Below are 27,738 nucleotides of genomic sequence, written 5' to 3' on the forward strand. Positions count from 1 at the left end.
AGTAGGAAAATAAAATCTGTATCAAATAAATATTTCAAATAATTTTCTAACTTTTGAATGTCAATATATGTAGAAATGGATATGCAGGTTATTGATACAAGAGTAAATCGGACCATATCCACTGGTGTGATGGAAAAAGTTAAAATATTATGAAAACAACATCGCAGTCGTTTGGTGAAACGCAAATTTGCAAAATCGCCGGCGATCTGGAAAATTCACCGGAACAGGCACAGCTGCGTTGATGAAACTTCCCATTCTGTATTCTGTATTCTGTATTCTGTATTCTGTATTCCACCACGCTCGTATAATTGCTAAACGTACGGCATAACGGCTCGTACATGCGACCTTCAGGTGTCGGGCATTTACTTATACGGCCATTTAAACTATTTGATCAGTGACCCATGGAAGTCGTTCCGTTAACTAACTAAGATAGACTTGTTAATAAATTCATCAACGGTTAACAATGGCTAAACGCGTACCATAATAGCTCGTACATGCGACCTTCGGGTGTCAGACATTTATTTCCACGACCATTTAAAACTAACTTGATCAGTGAATCATGGAGGCTGTGAACTATCAGCGTTCAAAGTACACTACTTTTTAAGTCGAAAAGAAAATAGAAAAATATGAAAAATGAATATCTCTTAATTACAAAGTTACATGATACATACTTCGAAAGTGGATTATCGAGATGTATAATTATTTACTTATCAATCGAAAGTAATATGTACCACTTTACGGCCACTAATTATATGAACAGATAATGATTGTTTTTCCATCTATCCTGACAATTTTCGTCCATCGGCAGAAACGCCAGAAACTCGTTTTCGAATGTTCTGATTTACCTTGCATCTCTCGACTCGAGATTCGTAAAGCTGAATGCGACGTGTGTATATGTATATCACATATCACCGTTTCAGTTGAAACGAGGTTAAAAGTTAAAAAGTGTACTTATGCATAAGTATTGGAACACCGTTGCTGTTGCGTGTACAGTTACTCTTTCGTTACGGATAGATGAAATGATCAGTTACATTGGTCAGTAAACGTGTCATTAACGCGTTTCTTTCGTCTAGAATTTTTAAATATATTATTAAATATAGAGGGTAAAAAAATAAAACGTGTACAAGTTGGTTTGTCGATTGAAAACATGCGAACCATACATACCTATATCGTATCTACAAACAGAATTAACATTTGAAATGACGAAAGTTAAAATTAAAATATATAAATAAAATAAATTGAACGTAAGCGGAAAACAGAAAGAGGAAGTTAATTTACCGCCATTTCGACTAATTTAAATCGATTAACAACGGAATGATTGAATGTTGAACACCGATTTCTAAGAAGACAGCTGAAATCTGAATTTTGACGATATTAATATTAAAAGTAATTTAAACAAAAATAATGTAATTTTTAATGTACAATTGAAATGTTACGGTTGAAACACCAGTTCCCGAATTTATATGTATACAATACTTATGTACATGTATACCATAAGCGCTAAAAGTGTGATGCATAGGAACGTATCAGGGAAGAAATAACGCAGCTGCAGCTGACTGTTATATGTCCATACCTTTTGTAAACTATTAGCTGCAGCAACGCCTTTCAAAGTGTTTATGCCTGATCATCAACATAAAATCACATACTCGTGATTCGAGGAACAATAACAGAATTTGTTCGTCATGTTCACGGAGTTGTCCATTCCCTCTCATTAATATCACTGCTTTCATTATGCAATTCCTGTATGAAGTTTTCGGACGAAACAATACCACCAACAATAATGTTTACAAAATTATTAGACATCGTACAGCACAGAAGGAGATTAGTAATACCGAGAAAAATCGCGTCGTGAGTCAAGCTACGCGCCGCATAGTCACGTGACAGGGGTAGGTCACGTGACCGGCGCACGGAGCGTCGGGATTGGCCGAGCGACGGACGAACGATCTCATATAGAGTGGCACGAGGTAAAAGCCGTAGCGCAAAGCGTCAAGCGAGTTTGAGTGAGCTGGTTCCGTGAGTGACCTTGATCCTCTCGTGTGTTCTGTGACAATCTCGTTCCACCAAACCGAAGCCGTCAGTACTAATCGAATCATCATCGTTGTAGAAAGTTACCCGAGCAATTTCCAAACAGCACAAGAAAACGACAATGAAAACCCTCAGCGGCGTATTGTTGGTGGCGGCGTGTCTCCTCGCATCCACGCACGGCTTCCCCGGTAAGTACACCACTTTGTTTACAATAGCCAAGAAAAGACATCGTTGATTTTTAAAACGAAAACGAAAACGAAAACGAAAACGAAAACGAAAACTACGAATAAGTGTATAAAGGGATAATTTGTTCAGAAGTAATTACGGTGACAGATGGATGATCGTTCGCGTTCAACGTTAAACTAGTTTTTCTCCACTCGACGACAAACTTTGACGCACGTTTTGATTCTAAACTCGTAGCTTCTTAAACGATCCAACGTTTTTTTCTCGACGAACAAATAAACGGACGTGGACAAAGCGGTCGAATTCCTTGGCAATAGTTAAGGTCATATTCGTGATCTTGTCGCGTGACAGCTGAGCAAATGCTGCTCCAAGCGAAAGGAGCATGCGTGTACATGCGCGGAAGAGATATATATACATATGTATATGGTAGATGAGGGTTATAGGGCGCTCGAAAAGTCACGTTCAGTAACCACAACCTGTTTGTTTTGTACAGAACGTTCAATTTAGTTTACAATTCCGTTCTTCTCGTTTTCTCATCTGTAACTTTGATATAATGATGTCAAGAATTAAGTGGTAAAATATTAACGAAAAATAAGCTCAGGAAAGAAACCGATTCAGGATGTCGAGTGACTCATCGTAACAATTGTAACGACTGGTGATTCAAAACAGAATTTTAAGTCGCGTCGTGTCGCGGAGAATTGAAAGACATTTTTTTTCTTTTTCATTGTTTACTACGAACAACGGGTCTCGTATCGAATATTTATCACTGTTGTACGATATAATACATACATATACGTATAAAATAAACGTCTCGAAACGTTTAATAATAAACATGAAGAATAAATAGAGTTGGTAGTTGAGCAGATTAAAGTGAAATAGACTCGTTTGTAACGTTCCTTGAATATTCTACGACTTTCTGCTCTGTGAATCCTTCCGCTTCTGAATACATACGTTGAGGCATGTACGTTTGTAAATGGACTTAACTTTTCGCGGAGGGAACGTTTTCCTGCCAGAACAAAGCCATCTTGCTATAAAACTTGCGGTGCCCTGTTCTATATGCTGTTTTATACAGTTTTATGCGAAAAGTTGTTACGCTAGATAAGCGTATGCGCAAAATACTCATTTTCTCGCGTTCTTCGTCCGACGTGAATGTACATACAAACGGGAATATTGCCAATTGGCATACGTCTACTTCATTTCCACGGCGGTATAATTCGCCACTACGTCTTAATATGGTGCATCAATTAAAGTTATGCCGCTTTAACAACAATTCTATCGTTTCGCTCTATGCGCGACGCGTGGCGTTGAAATTACTTTAATTCTTCAATACCAGACCCTGGGTCAATCGTGACTTAAACTTACAAAGTACATATATGTATAGGTATAAGGATATTTTGTTTAATTTTTAAACGAAAGAATTTCAAATATTGAAAGAATAATTTTTACAACAAAATATTATTATTATTATTATTATTATTTGAGATAATTGTCACCTCTTGTAATATTTAAAGTATTTTTGTGAATAATCAGAAACTTTTGGTACTTGGACCGTTTACGAGGTATGTACATAGTAAGGAGATAATTCTTAAAGCATCCAGTCCTTTGGATTGCTATGAGATTCACTTGGACCGTAGACTTTGCTAATTAGCGTCGGCGTCGTTTTTACTGGGCCGGAGGGGAGGGGGACTCGTTTAATTGGTGCCGTTTCGTTCCGAAGATAATTGTTCAAATGAATTTCTGTCGAACTTCAGTTTACTTCGTGTAGTTTTCATCCAACTTTCCTGTCAGTCAATTATTTGATAAATCTAGGTCAAAGCGTTCCCCGATACCGGGAAAAATTTCATCCATTCTATTGTATATACCACTTTGAACGTTATAATTGAACAAAAGGCGAAGGAAGGTAGTAGAAATGACGTAAAATGAGGAAAAACAATGCGGTGCCTTTGTAGATGTCTTAATGGGTTGACTTTAGAACATCCCGTATACATATACGCAGTGCTTACACTCTGTAACTAATACGTATTAATATTTGCAACAATTTACAAACCCCAATGTATATAGAGTTAGATGAATAAATTGATGACTGCTTGTGAAACGAATCGCAGTTGCAACTTGTATGCAAGTGTTAGTATTTCTCGGTACTTGACCAACATGTTTTTACTCTGCAATTGCGATTCGTTCCACAAGCAGTCATCAATTTATTCATCTAACTCTACACTGGGGTTCGTAAATTGTTGCAAATATTAATACGTAGTTACAGAGTGTAAGCACTGCGTATATGTATGTATACGGGATGTTTTAAAGTCAACCCAATAAGTAGTTTCATATATTCAGTAAATATATTATATTTTTATAATAATTCGTAACAGAATAAAGATTTCTTTCCATGATGTGCTAAATATCTACTTGAATCAACGAATTAGTTTAATTTTTTCCATTTTCGTTTCCAACAAACGTGAGATAATTTGAGAAAAGTACTCCAGACATTGAGAACACAAACTTAGGTAAGAGGTGTCCAGTTATCGATAATCTGCGAATCAATAGTAACGAAGATAAAAACAAACAGTGTGTGTATTTGCTCGGTCATATTTTTACAAAAGAAATCTTTGTATTTACCTGTTATCGAAAGAAAAAGGAAGTTGAGATGTTAGTCTTGCAAAATTACTAAAGAATAACATCAGCGTTATCGAATTCGATAACTTTAACTCATTCTTGCCATAAGTTTTATTTGACATTTTGACTCATTGGTAACATGCACCAACAATGATAGCAATAAGTGCTAATAATAGTTACTTATCAAAATGGGTCATAGGATAAACGGAAAGAAAAAAAAAGAAAAAAAAAGAAAAAAGAAAAGATGAAACTGTAAAACTCATGATTTCCAGTTGCAGATCTATTGTACTATGGAATACTTTTTAAATATACATTTTGATTATAAATACTCGTTAGCCTATACCGCAACCTAGCCCTACCCAGCTCTAACTCGTATAATCTAACCCTACCCCCATAACCCAGACCTACCTTCCCCTAAACCATGACCTTGCTCCAATCCCCATAATTTAACCCTCCCACCATAATCTAGTCCTAACCCTGCAACTTAGCTTTAATCTTTCAACTTTGCATTAATCCTCATCATATGGTATACCCCCATAACCAAGCTCTGACCTTCCAACTTAGCCTTAACTCTTATTAAATTAATTAAATACTCTAGATTTTTACTAATAAAGTAAATTAATTTATGGACTTTTACATATGGACAAAAGTTTACATTTTTATTTCTGGTTCAGTAAAATGTAAAAAGTGTAAAATACGTTTAAATACGTTTAGTAACGCGAACCTTACTCGATGAAGAGCGAAAATAACTTTTTGTTACATTTGTAATTTAAATTAGCATTGATAATTGCTGTTTGCTGTTCAAAGTAGGAATCATGGGAGATTAAACGGTGGATTTGAATAAATGATACATACTAAAGCTGTTGGTGACGTGTATGGTCGTCCGAATAATAATTAGTAATATAAATATAAATTTATCTTTACTTGGGAATTACTTATGACTTATTATAACGTGTGTGCTGTCTAAAACGTACGGACTGTGTGGGTTCTTGTTTCAAGCCACATAGAGACATTTAATAATTGAAAATTAAATAAAAAAATTATTACAACGTACGAGATTTTTTGGAAACCATATTTTGGAACGGTCTTAAAAACTAAGTTCAAAACTGGTAATTCATTAGAAAAAAATTATTAGCAAAGCAATTTATCAAGCTTTTTCTTTTTTACAAAGAAGTAAAAATTACTAGAGTTTCGTAGAATCTATCTTACTATGTAGTTACGGGTTAAAGTGATCACACATGTATGTATGTATGTATGTATGTATGCATCTGGTATAATTTTCCCCAAAGTTTAAGCAGATATCACGCACATGTAACTTGAAATCTTCGTAATTTCTACCTGTTGGTGAAAACGTAGAGTTGCATTAAGACGTTCATGACGTCTTACGGTTTTTTTCATTATGCATGGACATATCTGAAGATCTGATAGCCCCGGGTTCCAGAAATCTGCAAGGGGTTTCACTTCCTCCAATGACGAATTCACGCGGCAGTAACGCGTCCTCGAATCGATCATGATCGCTCGTACATTAATTTGCACCACGGGATCGGCCTGGCCAGAGTTTAATTATGTCGCGAATAGGATACGTGACTAATTACTTCCGACGTCGTTCGATCGATCATTAATTACTTTATCCAGCATATCGCGAGGCCGTTGTCGTTTCTCTTTTTCCACCGTTCGACGTCCACTTTCTTCCTCTATCCGTTGCGAGCGTAAATAAAATAGGAGGATGTTTGCGCTTCCTCGCGCCGCCCGCGCCGCGCCGTTTCGTGTCACGCTCAGTTGCTCGGTTTACATATTGTGTACTATATACGTACCTTTGCCTCCTATCCACCTAACCGGCTTAATAACCGTCTGCGTTGAAATTAACGAATGCCGACAGCCAAGAATACGCTCGAACGAACGTCTGCTGCCGTTTCTCCTCTCTTTTCATGCTAAAAATTCGTTAACAATCGGCTGAAAAAGCGTGAATCACGACGCTTTTGTTATTGCGATACATCTTCTATATTCTGTATTTTACTATGTTTTGTTCTACTGCGGATGTAATGCGATGCACACGGGTTCTTCAGTTGTATGATAGAACTCGACGATACGTTTCTAACATAAATTAACAAAAGCCACATTGTATCAACACGAGACTCGGAATCGGATCAAGGGAAGGTCTAAGAGTTAACGACCTATCTAGGTCACTGCGTCTTTGGAATGAGGTAATATGTGTCACCTGATTAGGGTCAGCCAGTAAGGGTATGCTCTTCTTGTTAGTGTTTCAATTATTTTATCGAGTACTTTGTACGAGGTTTATATCTGCGCACGAAACGCAGCCATGGATTATCGGCAACTGGTACATACATACATACATATTATTTTGCCCGTCGAGAACAGGCCAGCAGCGATCCTATCCGTGTTGGCGCAGTCTGGTGTTCGGCTTGCCTTAAATGACAGTGGCAGCTAAGCGTACAATATGCGGCCATTAGGTATGCCGGCCGCGTCGCAGCGCACTACCGCCTGCCTTCCTTCGAGTAATTTCAATGAAAAAAGCCAGCCAACCAGCCAGCCAGCCAAGCAAACTGCTACCGCTACCGGCATGCTATGCTTTTTCCCTCGCTCCGATGATAGCTGCATTCGTTTCGCCGTCCTTTAGGTCAGCTCTAACGCACGTTCTCTAGGGGGGTCAATTTAGCGCACAATCATGAAGCACGTTATCAACGATTGAGCTTATTGACCATTATGGGAACCCACGGGGCATATCATAGTTGCTGACAATCGATGAAGGGGCGATAAGATAGTCCTATCTCTACTCACCTCTACCTATTGTTCTGTTAAATGCAACGGTCTCCAGGATGACCAAGCCCATTTTCATTCAGTCAAATACTTAATTAGATTCTACACGTACCTTCTAAGTTTCATGGTTGTTTTTTCAAAACTGACAGAGTTACAGCAGATTTTCTAAATCACAGTGATATGTATAAAAGTGAAATGCTCGATCAGCTTTAGGACCACCCTTCAAAATTTCGATGGAACCTATAATTTTGTGGAACTTATAATATGTTCTTCCATTTATTCCACTTAAACCAAAAGCAGGCTTTTTGAGTTGGAACTATTGGTATATCGGATTCGATGCTCGTCGAAGCTTATTGAGATACGATAATAGGAGAATGAGCTACCTACTCTACAGCTCAAAAGTATTTGTCCGCCATTAACGCATTTGCGCCAGAAGGGAATATATCTGTTCATTTAGCCAGCTCATTATCCAGGCAGCCGGATATATGTATCTACCTGCGCATGGTCAGAGCTAATTAGATATAGGAATTTATGCCAACTTCTCATAATACAATGATTGTGTGCACTTAGTATTGGTGTATGTATGTATGTATGTACCTAGTATTAATAATCTAAAAATTGTTTATACATATAAGAAATTTTTTTTATTGAAAGTTAATCTAATCAGAAAAATCATACATGTAGTAAATTTTATTGTACTTGATGTCAATCTAAAGAGAAAGACAGTTTAATGATAGATGAGATAATTTTCAAGAGAAATAATTAATGAAATAAATAAATGTCTTTACTTTCCTTTCTATTGCACACTGCACTGTTCAGCTAGTTATATTATATCAGGATCTAATAGTTTCCATTCACTACGATTCCACTCCTACGCTCCTTAAATTGGTTTCCTTTCAAATATCGAGGAGTCCGTAAAAGTAAAATTGCATAATTTGATGTTAATTTGCAAATTTAATGAATTTAATACTATTTTAATAATATTTAAACGCGAGCCCGGGGCAATAGCTTTGCCCTTTGCCCGGTGCTAGGGGCGGCTTTGTATATTATGGGCAACTAACAATAAGAATCCGTATACTGTGAGAGGACAGTGCTCTGTACTCGAAAGAACATGAGATACTTACATCTGCGAAGGAGTCGCGTGTTGCGTCCCAGATAACTTGCAATCTATCGCTAGAAAGGACGTGTTAGGATTCAACTTTTCTTCCATCTTAGAAACTATGTACTTACCTGCAACTTACATTTAAGTCGAAGCGAGCGTCCGCGTTTTTGAAAATCAATACATAAATACATACTTATGCACACGTGGCAGATAAGGAAGCGCAGAAAGTTTTAGAGAAAAGTTTTGTATCTTTTAGTTTGGTAATACATATTAGGGCAGTTGTTATACTTTCTAAAAGTTTATTTTGATGAAACTAAGAATATACTGAATGCTTTGGAGTATGTATAAACTTTTTTTTTATTAAAGTTAAATCTAATTTCAAATATTTCAGTTTAAATTACACTGAAAAGCATCTCTTAATGGTATAGTATGATGCAACACACGTTATATAAAAATGTAATGTAACCATCAGTTGTAATAATGTTAAAATATATCTGTTAACATTACTGCTATTTGAGACACATGCAGGTATACTTTTACAATTACACAGTTTCGTAATATGGCTTTGAATGCGGTTGATTTATCGAAATAAGAAGTAAATTAGTGTTTTCCGTAACGGATGATGTACCAGAGAGGACCGCGAACAACTATGATGTAATAATCTAACATACGATTGTGTTATACATTGAGAAAACATACAGTTTAAGAACAAATTAGATTTTAATAATAAATATTAAAACGCATACCCTAGTGTATTTTTTGAAAATATTAATTAATGCTTGAATTTATGAACAAACATTATATGTTAATATTTAACATATAATTATGAATCCTTGCCAAAATTGGAAGTAACAATGATTATTACTCTACCAAAATTAGTATGGCTTATCTTATTGGTTGTATTATCCAAAGAGAACTAGAGACAGAGAAATGACAAAGGTATTCTTAAAACATGCACCTCTTAACAAGATGTTAATAAGGCGTGAAAAGTTTCAAGTCTCGTATAATTTCGTATAACTGTTCACGCCGAACTTCCCGTATTAACGCTTCGATCCGCGTCGACAGAGACGGGATAACACCTTTGTGAAAACGATTAGTTAAATAGCTTCGAACTGAAAGGGGAAGATACTGCTAATTTTGCTGACTGTTGAAGCAACAAATGAAAAATGTTCCTTTCAGAGCAAATGATAAGAATAATTTGCTATGTTTTTAAAATAAATTTTAATTTTTGAATACAATTTATCAACCAAGGGGGCTCTTGAATATTTGATAACCCTTGGCCCTTGGAACCTTGATCCGGTCCTATAATGAACAATAAAATAAATTTAGTTATTTTTATTGAAATTTCAAGGTTCAATTTGATATAGGTATGTAGGTACATACATCATAAGTGATATTTTGTAGTAGCTACTTTTCGAAAGTATACCATCAAACTGCATAATATGTACTGAAAATCGGAAAAATTTAATAGGAGGCAATAACCTAATACTATTGACAAAGTTAAAACTATTGAAAATTTTTGAAAGAAATTGCCCATTTTATCTATAACAACCTAAATACCTGAGTGTTCGGAGCGCAATCACCGTTTCGATTTTACGTTATGTACAAAGAATTATGGAAGCGTTCGGTCAGTCGACAGACAATCCAATTACTGGCGAGTTGCGAAGCCATAAACTTCGACCCCTGTGGTCGCTAACTATCGAGTAATTATGAATAGTCGAGTGCATATCGCGCGTGGAAATCAGAATTGAATTGGTTAGTTGGAAATTCATTTGGAACCAATCACAGGATCAACCCCCTATTATCTCTCTGTTGTTTCTTCATTCGTTTAACTCTTTCACTGATAATTAATGAAATTTCGACACTAAACACGGATTTAATTATAATAACGACAGATATTCTTTGAGGAACAATGTAGAAATAATTTCTTGTCAGAGACATACGAATTTTCTCTTATAGCAAATATAGCACTCGTCAATTTTCAGAGTATAAAAATGGAAAAGGGAAATGGAAATGTTAATTCATGCAATCTCTTACGATTAGTATCCACGGAGGATGAATAAAGACAAGCAAATCATTGTATGTATTCCAATCTGAGAAATATCCTTGCCAGCGAGTGTGAATGTACTCCGTTCACCTTACAAATACTATTGCACCGATAACGGTTTATAATTAGCAATTCCAAGCGAATGGAGTACTTAACGATCCATGGAAGACACGTTTTGATTGGCATTTCGATCGACGCGACGCGACGTCGGGTTATTGTCGTTGCGCTTCATTGCTCGAATAACTGCAACTTGTTTCTCAGTTTTCCTCGTTCCATCGATCGAAATCATCCATCACGAAATCGGTACATTCATCGTGAATTGCATGTTACGAAATAGCTGGAATAAAATAGAAGGTTTCATTGCCTAAAGCTGTTTGTCGGATAAAAACCAGAATGCTTCAGAATGCTTCAGAATGCTACAGTTACCTTTATTCAGCTCGATTAACTCGTTATTCTAGCTGTATTTTTTCAAAGTATACATTAGCGTATGCTGGAAAAAGCTTAAGATTCATTTTTATTTGCAAATAGCAATATTATAAATCTCGTTGCATTTGGAAAATATGCGAAAACCTCGAAAATGTACGCACAATTATTATCCATCTGGTAAACAGCTGCGAATGACAGGTGTTAACCACTGGAACTGTCGAAAATTTTAATTAAACCTGTAGTCTTTATTAAACTGTTATTACGCCGCATCGCGTGACACACTCAGAGGATCGTGATAAAAACGAGAGGAAAAAATTGATTCGATTCGATTCGATTCGATCTGAGGGAATTCTGACTAGGTAAATTTGTACGTATTAACGTGGCCGGTTACGCAACGCAGAACAGTCGGACGCGTATCGCATTCCGTGTCGCGTATTCAGGCACGTGAATTGAATTTTAAAAATTCATCGTATAAACCCGATACACGATTACGTTTGCTGAAACTAAACCGATCCGCATAATTTGCTAAACGACACTGATTTATTCTGACGCCTTCGCGTTCGCGTTCGCGTTCGTTTAATAATACGCTCTACATATGTATATGTACATATTATAACGCGCGTTTTATATCAATATTCCGGCTACGAAGAACGTGCTTACTAGAAGCAAGAATGATTAAGAAAACATCGATGGATATAATAGGCAATTCCTTATTAGTTTCTGCTTCACCTTCCATACGACTCGAGAAGCTTACGTAATGGGATTGCTCTGACAATGAGAGGATAAGCTCTTTTAGCGACGCGACATACATGCATCGTTCATGAACCGAGAACTGCAAAACATTCGATAAGAAATTATTTGGATAATAAAAATATGGATAAAATAAATTTTTAATTTCTTGATAAAGGTCTACTGACACTTTTGATCCTCGCTCTACCCTAGTTATGCTGATATCTTCAACTAAATTAGGTTAAAAAAATTAGGTACTGTCAATTTAAGGTAACGTAGGACTATTTAAAATTTTCCAATTTTCTGAAATTATTTATTCTTTGAAAGTCTGCTTTAATAGCTACCTTGTAGCTCTGTTCCTATGGGCAGTTACATCTGACTACCGCCATGTTTCATGCCTGTTCTCCGCGCTGCAAGATCCGTGACAAATCGCTGACAGGTCATTGGAAACGTTAACCAAATCAAGTAGGATAGATGTATGTACTATTATTTAGTCTCAGAATAGTTAGATTTTGACGAGTAAACGAAATGATCGAAACATAAGTGAATGAATGAATGAATTAATTAACTAGTCAGAAACCGAGGTTTCTTCATATTGTTCGTTTTTGAAAAACAGCCTACTACATCGTTTAATTACGATTCAGCAATCAGGTAGGAACTTTTAAAAGAGCGTATCTCTATTCGAGCATGAAGTTCATTGTACCGTTTGCCGATGTGTTACGACACGGTTGTTGGCCGTAGCTAGGAAAACGTGTCGACGATGTGCAGAGAGCCGGTCGCATTCCAAGATGAGAGTTGGCAGAGGCAAAGAAGTGGAACGACTTCCAATTATCGACAGCCTCTAGCGCGGAAGTGCACGCGTTTCAAGGACTTGGCGAATCATCGTGGCGAGAACTTGTTTCTTCGCGATGCATGCCGCACTTTCCATACATGGTTTCTTCCACGTTCGCGCAACTTGTTGGCAAGGGCAACGAGCATAACGAGGACAAGAGATACATATCCTCTCACGGTCAACCGTATATCCTTTCGAGCCAGTCACTCAGCTGCACATAATATGCATTTCCTACCGCCACGTTACGTTACACGCGCATGCACCTATGCAATGAATTTCATTATGATTCTTCTTCTTCTTCTTCTTCTTCTTCTTCTTCTTCTTCTTTATTACAAAGAAGCCTTGGGACACGATGAATGCCACGCGCGTACAATTCGAATGCGACTGCATTGATAGCTGACTGAAGAGTGTGCTCTGTTGAATTGTCAATAAATTTCTTGGATTAAACTTCATTTTTGACGGCCTACATGGGAGTGGGGTTTTAGCGAGTACTGTGCCACCCCTAGTTTTTTGCCATGGGTGGTACGAGTCCCACACTTACGTAAGAGTTACGTACTCCTCCGGCAAAACCTAACTTCGTCGTTATCAAAAATTTAAGTGATCTGTTTAATAATTACCAAATTATCATTGCATCAAGAATCCCTTTTTCTTTCTTGGAAGCAGAGCAGGCTGACATAGCAGATTTCTAGATTTATACCATATTGTTTGAACAGTAGTGGTAATTTTATCAAACCTTCTAGAACGCTCTGATACTAAAGTTCTAATTGGATAGCTGGTCAAATAAAAATTGAAGCACGCCTAACATAAGATTTTCACCTTTATTCCATGTTGTGTAGCGATTGAATGATTACTACAACTAACCAAGTATGTATATCCTACTCTGGTGCATCTCTCATGTTCTTTGAGATACATAGTACCTATGCTCACTCTCCTCCCAGTAACCTTCATGTAAATTTTGCAACATATGCAATATCTTGTAGACAGATAATCGACCTAACGAAGATAATCTTGATTCCGGTTGTGAAGATTATTATCAGTATTTCATCGTCAGTATTTACGGTCTGTTGCCTCCTGTTTTATGGTGTCGTAATTTTCTTCAGAATCACTGCGTCTTTAGATTCGAAACGAAGGTAACTGCTATGCTAACGAGACATTGAAAGTTAGCAAGGATACGAGTTCAGTAAATGTCATTATAACATCCTAGGCCGTGAAAGTATCAAGGTCCTCGTAAATGTTAACAGCGAATCAAATGTCAACTATTACAGATATAAATGTTATTTTCTTCATTCTCTGTATACCTACTATGTAGACTTGAGCTCATTTTCTTTTTTTTTTTTTAATTATCACTGATATCAAAATAATGGAAAATTAATTGCCACATAAAAGGTTACATATTACGTTTTTACGTTTTTTCATACCAAGTACGTACAAGATGCTCATACCGGCAACACTCGCACGCTATTTCGATTTCAAGTTTTCACAATGCTGAAGCGTATTGTCGACGTCGTTTTTACCTGAACCTTTACCTTTTTCTGCTCTCTTTGGTCCGTCAAGCTGCATAAGCCTATCCTTCTCCCGCTCTGATAGAAAGTGGAACTTCGCAACGGATGCACCACCGCACCGCACCGAGATGAAAACGTTTCAACCACTTATCTCACCGAGATTTCATATTTTTTGCGGAGCACGCTCGCGCCGGGATATAATTTTTTCCGGTTACCTGTTTGCCTGACGTCCGTTAATCTTCTACGCGTTCAGCTTGCAAAAAGAACTTAATGCGCGGAGATGATCCAGATCTTATCGTTAGGAAGCAAATTTTAATTTAATTCTATTTTCAAAATATTGCTTTATTAAATTAGCATGAAAATACAGAAATGTGAAGAAAATGTAACAGATTCGTTAATACTGTGTAAAAAATCCAATTACATAGGTATATCGTGTGGTGTTAACAGTTTAGCAGCTCGTGTACCTGACACGAGCATTCTAAATGCTACTCCTTATAATTATTCAAGAAAAGAAATCTATTCCTAATTATTTAAATTGTCTTTTTATCAAGGTTGACCAAATTCGACTTACATATGTAGGTCTAGGAGAAACATTATCATCCGCTTAATTGCCGGCTATTAATTTAATAGCTGGTTGTGTCAATAGTTATAGCTATACTAAGAGGTTCATCCTAATATTGGTCCGGGCTACTGTCATCGAGGAAGCCGTATCGACGCTGTGTGCATACGTACCTTGTATACCGTGTGCATCCAGTAGCAGTAGCAGTAGCAGTAGCAGTAGCAGTAGCAGTCGCAGTAGCAGTAGCTGTGTCGATGCGCCCCACTGTAATTACTATAATTACCCGATGTCCAGAACCAGACGGTCCGCGTTTCGAACGGCCGAATTGATAAGCGCCCCAATTAAGCGCCTCGCCACGCCACCGGATAAACTTTAACGAATCCCACAAAATCACCGAACGTGCATTGCATACATCGCGATTTCGTTTCGTTGCCTCGCTCTACAACATGGTCGCGTTAATTTCCGCGACAAACCGGATTGTCTGGACCGGCCAAAGAGAATTTTGCTGCTGATCGATCGAACTCGAACTCGAACTCGAACTCGAACACGCTCCAAAATGTTCGGTTATAGTTCTCGGATGTTTCTGCAATTTTAGAGCAGTTTATTTTAGAGTTTAGAGCAATGATTTTACAACTTATCAATCATTTCTTTTCGGGAATGAATATTTATTATTAATTCAAAATTGTCTTAAAAAATTTGTACATATGAAAATTTAATTAATTTATCTCACAATGAACCCATGAAAATGCAAATAGGAAAAACTTTGGTCGAAAGGGTAAAGACTTGACTAAAAATTTAGCAGCTGAAAATGAGGTACAATCTCTAATGATCTATCAAAGTTTATTACACTCCTCCTGAATCATCCGGTATAGCTGCACCGGAACTCGTCGATGCAGTTTCGCCGGAGTGAAAGAAGGGAGGGGGAGAAAGAGAGAAAAGGAAATGGAAATATCAGTTTTTTGCTCAGAGCATGGGCTTCATGGAAAAGAAATGGAATTTTGCCAAGGCTGAGCCGCGGTTAGAACGCCACCGTGTATTTTATTCTGCAGTCAATGGCACTCGCCATCCACTCGCCGTACTTCTACACCCTTCCCTGTTTCCCTTTTTGCAGGCATCGCATTAAACCTGCCTAATACCACTCGGGAAAGAGTGGAAGTGGAAGTGGAAGTGGAAGGTGGAAAAAAAGCAGCCGATAGATCGATCCGACTCGAATTTCTCAAGGGACCCAGCTAGTCATGTGTATACATACATACATACATACATACAGCGTGCTATCCTACGAGCATACAGGCTGCTAGAGTTTTCCCGTTACACACGGGAACATTGAATAAGAAATTAAAACGTAAACGATGCGATCGTGCCACGTGTTTGATTCGAAGGGAATCCACGAAACGAAAGTAGGAAGTAATAGCGAATTCGTCTGGCAAGAATCAACCCCTCCAGGGCAGAATTCAATAAAGGGGGAGTATCTTGTCGTCGACGTCGTCTGTCAAAACATTTCATTTTGCGGTGGCAATCTCGACGATTTTTCATCATCCTGACTCTCGTGAATTTCCCCGAGAGCTACGATAGACTGAGAAATTAGATTGACTAAAATAATTCACTCCTACACGTTTTTCTTGCGTCAATATGAATTGACGACCAGCAAATTGGATAATCGCCAGAAATGTTGGGGGGGAAAAAATTCGGTGACTTTCTGGAATGTCGAGTATTTCTCGTTAGATTGTTCTCTATTTCACTGGCGTCTGCAGTGACAGAAAAGTAGGATATGTATTAAACCAAATCTACGTTTTGGTATATGTAATAGGTAATTTGAACAAATGGGGCCGGGGGGTCGCCATTTTTGCCTGTACAAGAAAAGTAAAAATTACTAGAATTCTAAATAAAAACTAGAAGATAATAGTTAATTTAACAGTATTAAAAACAGTTACAATAAAGAAAATTATACCTATAACAAGCCTTTTCAACCTAAAAGTATCTGAATAACGTTTGCAGACAATCGCCTGTAATTCAGGAAAAATAATATTTATCGAAAAGATTTAACTTATTGCTACACGATCCAGGTGGTTTTAACTTTCATTATATCACGACTCGAGAAAAAGAGAAGCGATTAGGTATTGAGACGTCGACAAATGACCGACATAGATTATCACGGAAAGACTGATATTACATTTATTAGCGAGCGAATGAATAGTCGCAAATAGGTAGATCTGATTAAGGAATAAAGCAAATGTATTTACTGTAAGATATTACCTGCTGTTGCGAATATAACGTTGGTGGACGGCTTTACGGTTTTACGGTTTTACGGTTTTACGGTTTTCCGGATATATTCGATACCAATCTGCTACGAACTCATCTGCTGATTTTCTCAATGATTATCTCACTGATGAATCAGCAGTCGAAGAAACGAATTGCATTAACACCTTAACTGACATAATGAAAATCGATAAGACATGGATCGTTTATTTTGAAAATGGTGTAAGTCTATTTTTAGTAAATAATTTATTTTTACGTGAATACCTCTTCAGTAGCACAACTAAGGGGGGAGGAAGTGAAAAAATTATGGTTGTGTTACTGCTTTCCTCCAGTAAAAATTGCTGACATTTCAAAAAAATTAACAAATATTTCTCACTACTCGCTATGCATTATTCGGATTCTTTTGTACGAAAGTCGATTGTACAGTTTTACATTTCACCTCAAACGGGCTGTCTCGAAAAGATTCAGCGTTCTTTCAGGAAAAAGAAGCGTTTGATATACAAACGAGAGGAGGCTGTTTAAAAGAAGAGGAAGAGTCGATCGATCATTTGGAAACGATACCATGAAACTTTAGGTACACGCAGAGTGCTTTGACACATTACAAATGAGACGTCAGGTGGTCAACTCCTCCACCCACCCCGTTTTTTTCTTTCAACCCTTGTCTAGTACTACGTGCTTATTGATTACCGATTGAGTTTGTCCATGCGTATCAAGCTGTCTGAACAGAAGTACAGAATCCTGCATTTTCTAGCTGACAAAGTGAGCTCGCTGGCGAATTCATTGGCGTGGCACTAAAAGGGCTGAACGATAAATCATTTCGGCAAATTCCTTGTAAAGCATTAAGTGCTGTATGGCTTCTGAAAGGATCCTGCTCGCGACGAGCAAGAATAATTATATGCTTGCATTTGCCGCGTTTCAATTCTAAACAGCCCCTCGACGCGACTTCGCCATTTTCCTTTTAAGAGTCAAAAGGAGTTGACGTTAATTCACGTTTTTCAGATGCAATCCTGAGAGAAATGTGTAATAATTTATATTTAGTATACACATTGATGTATAATTTAAAAACGCGTTTGTTATAAGATTTCTAAAGACTCTGATTGTAAACTTAGGCTCTGTACGTCGCTGTATAATTGTACAAAGAATAATCTTAAACAAGAATCATGAGAAAATATTGTTTCTACGGTAAAAAAATATTTCTCTATCCATTAACGATGCTTTTAATTTTCGTTCCTTTTCTTATAAAATCACTTTGATAAAAATCACTTGTTTTTAATTATAACCATTTTGAAATTTCCTGTTTCAGGTGCACGTGATAGCGACAGTGATGAAGAGAAAAATAGTGACACGATTTTGCTGCTGCCAAACGGCTCCTCAGTTCGTTTCATGCGACCATACGGTGGTGCTGGTGCTGGTGCTGGTGCTGGTGCTGGTTTCCCTGATATGAGCTTCGAGGACAGTGATAGCGTCGAGAATCCAACTTGGACATGGAACGGCATGTTCAGATCGAATTTCTTGGATGGATGGTATTCGCGTATACAAGGTATGCGAAAGACAATCTTTAGCAGAAAATAGCTGAAGGCAGTTAAAGTATTACACCTATTATCTGTAGGTATTGCATTGCATGGTCGGGTACCCGAAATTCTTTGTATATCTCAGAGATATCTGTCCGAGAACATATTCGAAATGAAATTAAAACATTTAGTAATTAAGAATACGTAGTATACTAATATAAAAAGAGAGGATTTTATTTAATTTTCACACGTAAAGAAGAAAAGAAATTGAAATTTGGTGGCTAGTGTGATCATCAGCCAAGTAGACTTGTACCCTAACGCGATTGGAACGACCGCACGTGTGCCGCAGAAACGCGATCACGGTTCGACAAGCACAAACATAAAATTACACGGATTCGCAGGCGCAATCGTGGTGTCCGTATTCCGCTTACATGCGGTTTGTCAAACGTAACTTCCGGTACACGGTGCGCGCGATTGGTCTGTATACAGTAGGGCCCGATTGTCGTTTCCCGTGCTGGTGATGACCTACGTATTTCGTGTTTGCGCATGTTAGTAAAAGTATCCGCCGCCGCGTCCTCGTTGTTGAAATTTCTCCAATTTCCAAAGCTTTATTACGTTCTTCGCTCTGATGACACGATCGCTTTAGATTTTAGATAATGTCAAGAGAATGAAGGAAAATGACTTGCTCGTTAAATGAAAACTACTCGAACGACTATGAAAATGATGATTGTAGCATAGTATGTTTTCTAGGTGCACGCTATGCGCATATTCTTATTGTTCTTATGCATGCATGAAATGCGCTCTGTCGGTAGGTAGGGATGGCATTTAGAAAGCCATATTTCGCATTCTTGGACAGAGTGACTTCATTTGGTTTTTTAGATCCTCCAATGGATCATTGGCATAACTAGATCCCATAGCAATAAAACATAGAAGCCGTTAAATCGATGTAATTATAGAATTATATGTATATCGGCGATAAAGAAGACGGTCGTTCGGACTATACTAATGAAAGCAATTAGCAAAAATTACCGTCCTAATTAGCTGGTCGTGATTACTGCGGTATCGCGGAAACTGCGGATCCCTTCGTACTTCTCCTTCCGCCGCACCCGGCGCCCGGCGCTCGTGCCTTCTCTCTTAATTCTCTCTTAGGGTATTTTTCTCTCCTTTGTTTCGCTCTGTAACGGAAAATTGATTTTATAGTCTTCGAGACGAGCCATCTGCAATTTGTTGCCAATTCCATGAGCTTCTGCTCACGTTTCCCGGAGCAATTTCATGAATATATCTGCATACTGTTAGGATGAGTTTCGGAAAGAAAAGGAACAGAGAGAAAGAAGAAGGACGAGGGAAAAGAAACGGCAAAGAGATGCCTCACAGAAATGTCGTCCGATGGGGAAAGATTGATGACATTATCGCGTGGAATTTGTAATGAAGCCGCGTTTCAAATCGTTTGGCGAACTTGGCAATTTCATTTTTTTGATAAAGATCATTTTCATTTTTAAGAGGATAGCAGGGGAATGCTGTATTATACTATATTTATAATATTGTATACAGTTTATATTATATTTAAATAATTAAGGATTTATTTTTCGAATTGAGTGCTTCAATTTGATATTGCGAATAATTAGAAAAATTTCAAAATTCTTTCATTTGCATACATTGACGTAACTATTGTATTATAATAGATAGCACTACCACTATTCCAGAGTTTTTAAATTTCAGACTTTTTAAATTAAAATTAAAATGTATGTTAAATGTTTCCCCTACTTTATAGGGGAAAGGGTTAAAATTTTTAAAACACTAACGATAAATCAATTTGAAACTCTACAAATAGTCTCTTTTGATAAAAGTTAATAAAGTTGACGAATTTGAAAGAAATGTGGAAGAAGTTGCGGTGAATTCCATGCTCGCGATAGCATTTCGTCGAGAAATGAAATTTTTTCCATTGCTCTAAATATTTCATGTAGCATTAGGCGAGGTGGAATTAAAAACGCGTTCTAATTATATTTTTCGTGACGGAATTCGCATTAAAAAGACGTTAAGAAAGTGGCCACGCGTAACGTAGACGAGCAATCTGTTTAATTGTACATACACCATCGTACGATGAAATTTTCCACTTTTGCATTACACTGGGTTGCATTCACTGACGACTCGTGATGCTCGCTAGGAAATTAAAAGTATTCTGTGAAAATGTTGCTCAACGATTTATAATATAAACTTTATTACTCTGTTCTTGTACACCTGAAAAATTCGATTTTTACATTTATTTAAATTTATTCAAAGTCTGAGTAAATAGCAGTCTTCCAGAGGGAAAATGCCCCCTCTATACCCCATAACAGTAGGTATCCTGTAACACCATATTTCCTAGGAAAGCTTAGAAAGCATTGAACACTCTATAGGTACATAAACACGATTTCTGCTGTTTTTGAGGGTGTAAGTAATTCATAGTTGTTTATTGCCAGGAAGACCTAAAGTTCCGCCAGGACTTTGGAACGTTGCTCGTTGCTCGTTGCTCGTTGCTCGTTGCTCGTTGCTGGGTTTCCTGTGTTCTCGATATAGCGATTGACGCATCATAAACCAATGTGAGACCGCCAGACCAAGTTACGAATCGTTTGTCCTAAATAGATAAATATGCAATATAAAATATCTGAAAAAACCACTCCAAACTCTTGATTGGCATAAAGAGTATTGCTTAATCTTCGTAAGTTCTTAAGCAGCAAGGTCGGCTACATAATAACGAGGCGTAATTCAAGCAAGTAATACTTTCACCTTCGAAAGAGCCCACAGTTATCTACTTACGTAACCGTTGATCTCGAAACAAACGGAGAAAAAGAAGGATAATCGCGAGGCTGCTCGATCCTGTAATGAATTACAAGAGGCGAGGCGAGGCGAGGCGAGCCGAAAGGTTTCGGTGAAAGAGCCAGTAATTTTCGGTAATCGCCGATTGCACGACCCGATGAATCGTTATTCAGATCCATGTTACGTACCCGCTGTTAGCCAAAGTGGAAGAAAGGCTCTTCAGGATTAAAAGTTGCCGAATCGATACCAAGATTGATGAGAAAGTAGGATGAAAATGAAGGATGTAAAGACCGCCGCGCTGCGCCGTTGGAAATGAAGAAAACCTTATGCTTAAAAACGGAAATGAAGGAGAGAAATGTATCTGCATATACAAAGTGTTTTAGAAAAGAAATTCAAAAGCAACATAGTAGATAATCCTTGATAAGTACATATATAGTACACTGCTATTCAAAAATTAGGATTCGCATACTTAATAATATAATAAGTTACGTAGAAAAAATAACTTAAGGAAAATATTATTTTGAATAGTATTTCTATTCTACTATTACTAATAATAATAATAATAATAATAATAATAATCTGAACTATCGTAACTATCAAACCGTTAAGGACCCCCTTGAATCGTAAAAAGAAAGAAATGGGTGATAGGCTATTACAGTGGTAATGTAAGGTAGCACGTAAAAAACTTGAAATTTGAAATCTACAAATTAACTGTATCATTATTCTTAATAATTAAGATTCTAAAATTGGTTCATAGAATGAATCGCACGGCTATCTCCTTGCATACGTTCCACCTTTCAACTTATTCTTTTGTAATTACTTACCGACAAGGATCCTGAAAGCGATGTCATGGTCTCGTTTTACCGGTTTTTCAACACACCTCGTTTATTCTTACATAATTGAATGTATATAGTTCCCTCGGTGAACAAGGTGAAATTATTAAGACCACTAGAAATCAGAACAAAGGATAATATTTAGGTTGTAGATCACATTTTATCATTGTAGCTCCATATTTCATGGAATTTATAAAATAAATACATACATGATAACAATTTCTACAATATAATTAACCCGTTTCTGTCCGTCGTCTTTAATAATTAATCCTCTTCATTACTGATAATTGAATATACATACGTATAATATAATTTACACTCACTTTGTACATTTTACGCTTTGCAGCATTAATTCTAGATATTAAATTTTAATAAACAATGATTATAATTGTGCTTGAAAAAGCACAAAAAAGCGCAAAAAAGCGCAAAAAAGCACAAAAAAGCACACTTGTCCTAGGAAAAATGGTGATATATTGATGTTAAAAGTAACTTGAAAAAAAATAATACGAGTTTTAATTATTAAATATCATAAAATTTATAATACGAGTATAACTGAAAAGTGCGAATAACAAAGTAAATCATACCAGTATCTAATAGGTATTTACGTTCTAATACTTGGCAATTGACTAACTCTTATACTGAGGATGAATTTCATTTCATTCGAAGAATATGTATCTACTGCGAGTAAATACCGAGGAAGTTACGTTTCCGTTTTTCCTCAATTAACTTTACCTTGCTTGTACACGTAATCATTATTTGTTCATTCCTGCGATGTCGTCTTATCTGCTGGTTTGAACATTAATTTTCTTTTTCTTTGCGATACGTTTGCTAATATGTATTCGGATCGCCAGTGAGTCTTCGCGGTTATCGGCTGTCCTATGTACTTATGTAGTGTAGGAACGGAAAAGTGAAATCGCGGCCACAGACAGGCTCGTGGAGCGACACGAAATCGATTATCGAGAAAATTACCATAATATCGTTGACGTTGAATCGGTGCTCATTAAGGCGACGAATAAATTTACGTTTAAGGAGAATCATTGCAATTGTCGGAAAGCCAAATTTTCTCCGATTGTTTCGATGTTGAAAGCGTGTATGTATGTAGTAAGTTTTTCGAATAGGTGAATAAATAAATATTTAAATATTGAAATTCATACACAATTAAGTAATAGTGAAATATGAAAAAGTAATTCACATTTTTCTGACGCAATTCTGAAAGAAACGTGCAAAAATTACGATATTCATACTTACAATTAGAAGAAGCATACCCATCGACGTACAGAGCGTTTTTTGGAAAAAATTGAAAACACAAAATTTCCTTCTATTATACATATAAAAACACTTTTCAAAGACCAAATTGCAAAATGGGGCTCTGTATAACAAAGCTTTAAAATACAATTACTTATCAATAATTTTTTAATATTAGATATAAAGAAACAGTAAAATTGAGAAGTCATAAATTTGACAAAATGGTAACTCCAAGGTATGAAAGAGCCCTCTTTCATCGCTCGAGAAGTACATAATTCAATTTCCGTATCAAAATCCTCATAATACGTGAAAAAAAGAAAAAAAAAAAAAAAAAAAAATGAATCTCTATCTCTGATGCTTTCACTGAAATTAACTCGTTCATAGGCCATTAATAAATGGAACAGCGGATAATTATATCCAATCGCTGGCTGAGAAACAATTACCAGCAATTATTTAGCATTTTCGTATCTTTGACGACAAACGACCACAATATACGTATGTATGTATGTATGTATGTACATACACATATACATACACGCAAGACTGTTATTTCGATGGTAAAAGACACAGCATTTTTCTCTGGTAACGAGAACGTGGTCGAATAATGAATTGGTGACGTATCCTCGTTAAGATTCCACGTACCACTAATCAATCGATATAGTGGGTCATTTTATTCCTCATTGTAAACGTAATAAAATATACTAAATCGATCGCGTTATCACGTGTCCGTACATTGATGGCCTCGATTCGAATATAAATTATTCTCACATTGTCGATTTATTTACAGTGCCAGTCTTATCCGTTATTTATATTAAGCGGATTTCGAAATATACCAAGTCTGACGCTATTTAATCTTACAAGGAGATGAAATGTATAACACTTTCGAGCCAAAATGGTACATATACTTAGGACTTATAGGCAAATGAAGAGATAGAATTCTGATTGCAGTCTGATTACCTATAAAATTCATACACGTACCAGTTCTATCTTCGCGTGTACGGTCATTGTAAAGACTGTTCAATAGAGAAGCATGCATTGCTATCGCTATTTAGAATGATAATAGCGATAATGTCAGGAGCTGGAACATCCTTGAATGTGACACAGAAAAAATCGCATAAGGTGGAGCATATTAAGTCATTACTCAGTTGTGCTGATAAGACGATTAAGCATCATTTTCATAAACGATTCTATAGAAGGAAATTATAGTTTCTATTTTAGTCTCTGCCTCTCCTAGTAACCTGGCCTTAATGTTTCTGTACTCTGTACTAGCTTCTTAAATTATTTCTCAACTTCATTTCTCAACTTGCTAACAGTGCAAGTTCCGATTGTTCTCGATTTAAACGCTTCGGACGAGACGATGTATCTATTACCATCTGTGATCGTTTATGAATATGTATGTATAATTCAGACAATATTAAATATTTTACACTACTAATAAAGCTAAGAGACCTGATCTCTACCCGCTACCCGCCCCAATCCTATACTTACTCCGATACAGCTGAAATAAGTAGAAAGTATTTAAAAAATCAATACTTACCAGCATTATTCTTCAAATCCACTAGAAAAAATGTTTTAATTTCTAAAAGTAGAATTGTTAAAATTTTGAGAAGACATACCTAAGGTAAGTACATATGTACCTATGTACCTCAACGGGGAGCCGGATATGTTAGGAGCTACATATGTGTCATTCTCTAAAAATATATCAATTCTTGCACCATTTCTCAAAATATTCCTATACGATTCGAACACGTTCCATGAAGTTTCAATATTGCATTTCGTTCTTCAATTTCACATCTCTGATGTCCTTTCCTTTATCCCTCTTGCTTCCTCTCTAAATCGTCTTTCTATCCCTTTCTTCTCTCATCCCACTCATATTTCTTTTTTTTACACAAAAAGTACGGAGAGAGACATACGATGACAGGTGTATGTTGTATCTGTGTGTTTACGTCGTCTATTTCCAACTTTTTATTTCTAATCTCCGACCTCTTTTCAGCTCACATGAAAAGGTTGAGGGATCAGATCGCTGGCATTTTGTCACGTATTCCCGAGGAAGGCGTCGTGCCCTCGGTCAAGATTCCTGAAGGAGCAAACACTACTTCCACCACCAAGGTGGGTCACGTACGAACATTACGATAATTTCCCTCTGGCTCGTTTGGCTAATCATCAATTATGTATTTATTTTATTGACAAATCTCTACTTTTGTTTAACGCTTTGTTATATGATATCAATTAATAATGTTCCTTAACCATCGGACAGCGAAGTCTGGATCAATCGTAGAGAAGGAAATTAATCTGTAACTTTTAAACGAAAAAGTTTTTAGAAAATTTAGAAAATTTAGAAAATTTAGAAAATTTAGACTCGCAGACTTAAAATCGAAGAAACGTGATGACGTTTGCTTCCAGATCATCGATGGACACGTAGTGACCATAAACGAAACGACCTACATGGATGGTGACGACGAATTTGGAACGCTGATCCGCATCCGCGTTATCGACGTGAAACCCCAAAACGAGACGATCTTGTTGACCGAAAGCGCAGCAGACGCGGAAGTAACCACTTTGCCAACCATAACGACCAGCAAAACCGCCACGAGCAGAGATGAGAACACCACAACACCGCCAAGAAGCGTGGAGACCGTCGAGGATATCGACAATGAGATACCGAAGAACCAAGTCGACACTCTGTCTGCTTAAATTGACAGAGCTAACATAAACAGCTTAAAATATATCTGTTACCGTTAGAATCCATTGAATCCGAAAGATGGTTCATGGTTCATGGTTCATGGTTCATTTTCCGTTGCTCAGGTATTCAAAGATTTATCACAAACGATCAATTTATAAAAAGATTATATAATTACTCTCCTATTAGGTACTGATCATTAAAATCTTTTTATTTTTCAGTATCATTTTTTTTTTCTTTACAAATGCATTTCAACGATTTTTTTTTTTTTCATCTTTAGTAGCTCGTTTGTTTTGTAGATTTAATTTCTTTTAAATCAATACACTACTAGAACTATTTTCAGCTACGAAACAGTATAGAATTAAAAATGAAAAAATTTATTAATACATATTAATTGACAATGATAGAAATTTAAGTCGTGTAATTAAAATGTCAAGAGACAGAATTTTGTATACCTGTAAAATTACATTAGTAATTAGAAGTAACAAACCAAAGCATTAAATCGAAAAATAAATCCTATCCTATCCCCTTAAGATAAGCCACTGATAAAATACATCATCAATGAACGAGTTACTCTAATGGAAATTAATAAACGGCAAAATTAATACGGCAAAAATAGCGGAAGGGAGATAGATTTCCGTCCGCCATTAAACCTTCTTTCGGATTCGAGCTGATGATTCCTGTGCGAGAAAACACTACTTTCGCGTAAAGATTCGCGAGATACCAGAGTGTCAACTATCATAGTGCTATAAATTATTGTTTTATGCATTATATATATTTACATGTTTTCCAGTAGTTAATAACCGTATATTTATAAGTCGCCTGTGTGTCGAAGCAAAGACGGTTGTAATGTTTATTTGAATCCTATAAGATAAAGATGGGCATTGTGGCAAGGACAAGCTACGTACTTACTTACATATAATATGAACGTCTAAACCACAAATCTGAAAATCTTAAAATTCTTTATCTGGCCATTTAAATATGTATCTTGTTCCTGCCCTCATGCCCGCAGCTTCTTGTATAAGATGTACCAGCAGTAGTGAGACTATGATAATTTACTACAGATTGTACTATCTATGGTAATTCGATCGTGATATGGTTTGAAAAGAAACAAGTATATCTTTCCTAATTGAAATATTTCTTCTAAATTCTATTTTTCCATTCCTCTATTTCTAAAAGTCTCCCATTAAGAATATAATAAAAATTTTATTTTATGTATATTTACCTTACTTCTAGTAGTCAACCGTATTTTATTTATGCTAATGAGTAATTGGGAAAAACGTTTAAACAACGTTCGTTTGTAAGTATGATAAGAAAAGACAAGTGCAATTCGATATCGAACAATTTAAAGATAATTAAAGATATACCTATTCTTATTAATTATTTGACTGAGTTGGGATCGAAATATAAAGTTGTAATAGAATTATAAAGATATATTTTTTAATAAAAGAAAATGTGTTAGCATAAAGAATAAATATAGTTGGCATAATAGGGTAATTTCTTCCCCTTCCTACAGAGCACATTTTATTTAATTCCATAAAAGTTCGTTCTTGTTAAAAGTTCAACAGCTAGGATATAAATCAGTGAATCTATTAATTTCAAAACTCGTAAAAATAATCAT

General features: G+C 36.5%; 1 protein-coding gene across 1 annotated transcript; it reads left to right on the plus strand.

Annotated features, from left to right (window-relative positions):
- Nucleotides 1–1,952: 1,952 nt before the first annotated feature.
- On the plus strand, nt 1,953–27,346 carry LOC114873062 (icarapin-like). The gene is made up of 4 exons (XM_029180930.2): nt 1,953–2,213; nt 18,356–18,592; nt 25,431–25,546; nt 25,841–27,346. Exons 1-4 carry the CDS (start codon nt 2,147–2,149, stop codon nt 26,129–26,131), a joined length of 711 nt encoding a protein of 236 aa, XP_029036763.1. The 5' UTR covers nt 1,953–2,146; the 3' UTR covers nt 26,132–27,346.
- Nucleotides 27,347–27,738: the final 392 nt, after the last annotated feature.

This window comes from Osmia bicornis, chromosome 6 (genome assembly GCF_907164935.1).
Source record: "Osmia bicornis bicornis chromosome 6, iOsmBic2.1, whole genome shotgun sequence".
NCBI lineage: Eukaryota > Metazoa > Arthropoda > Insecta > Hymenoptera > Megachilidae > Osmia > Osmia bicornis.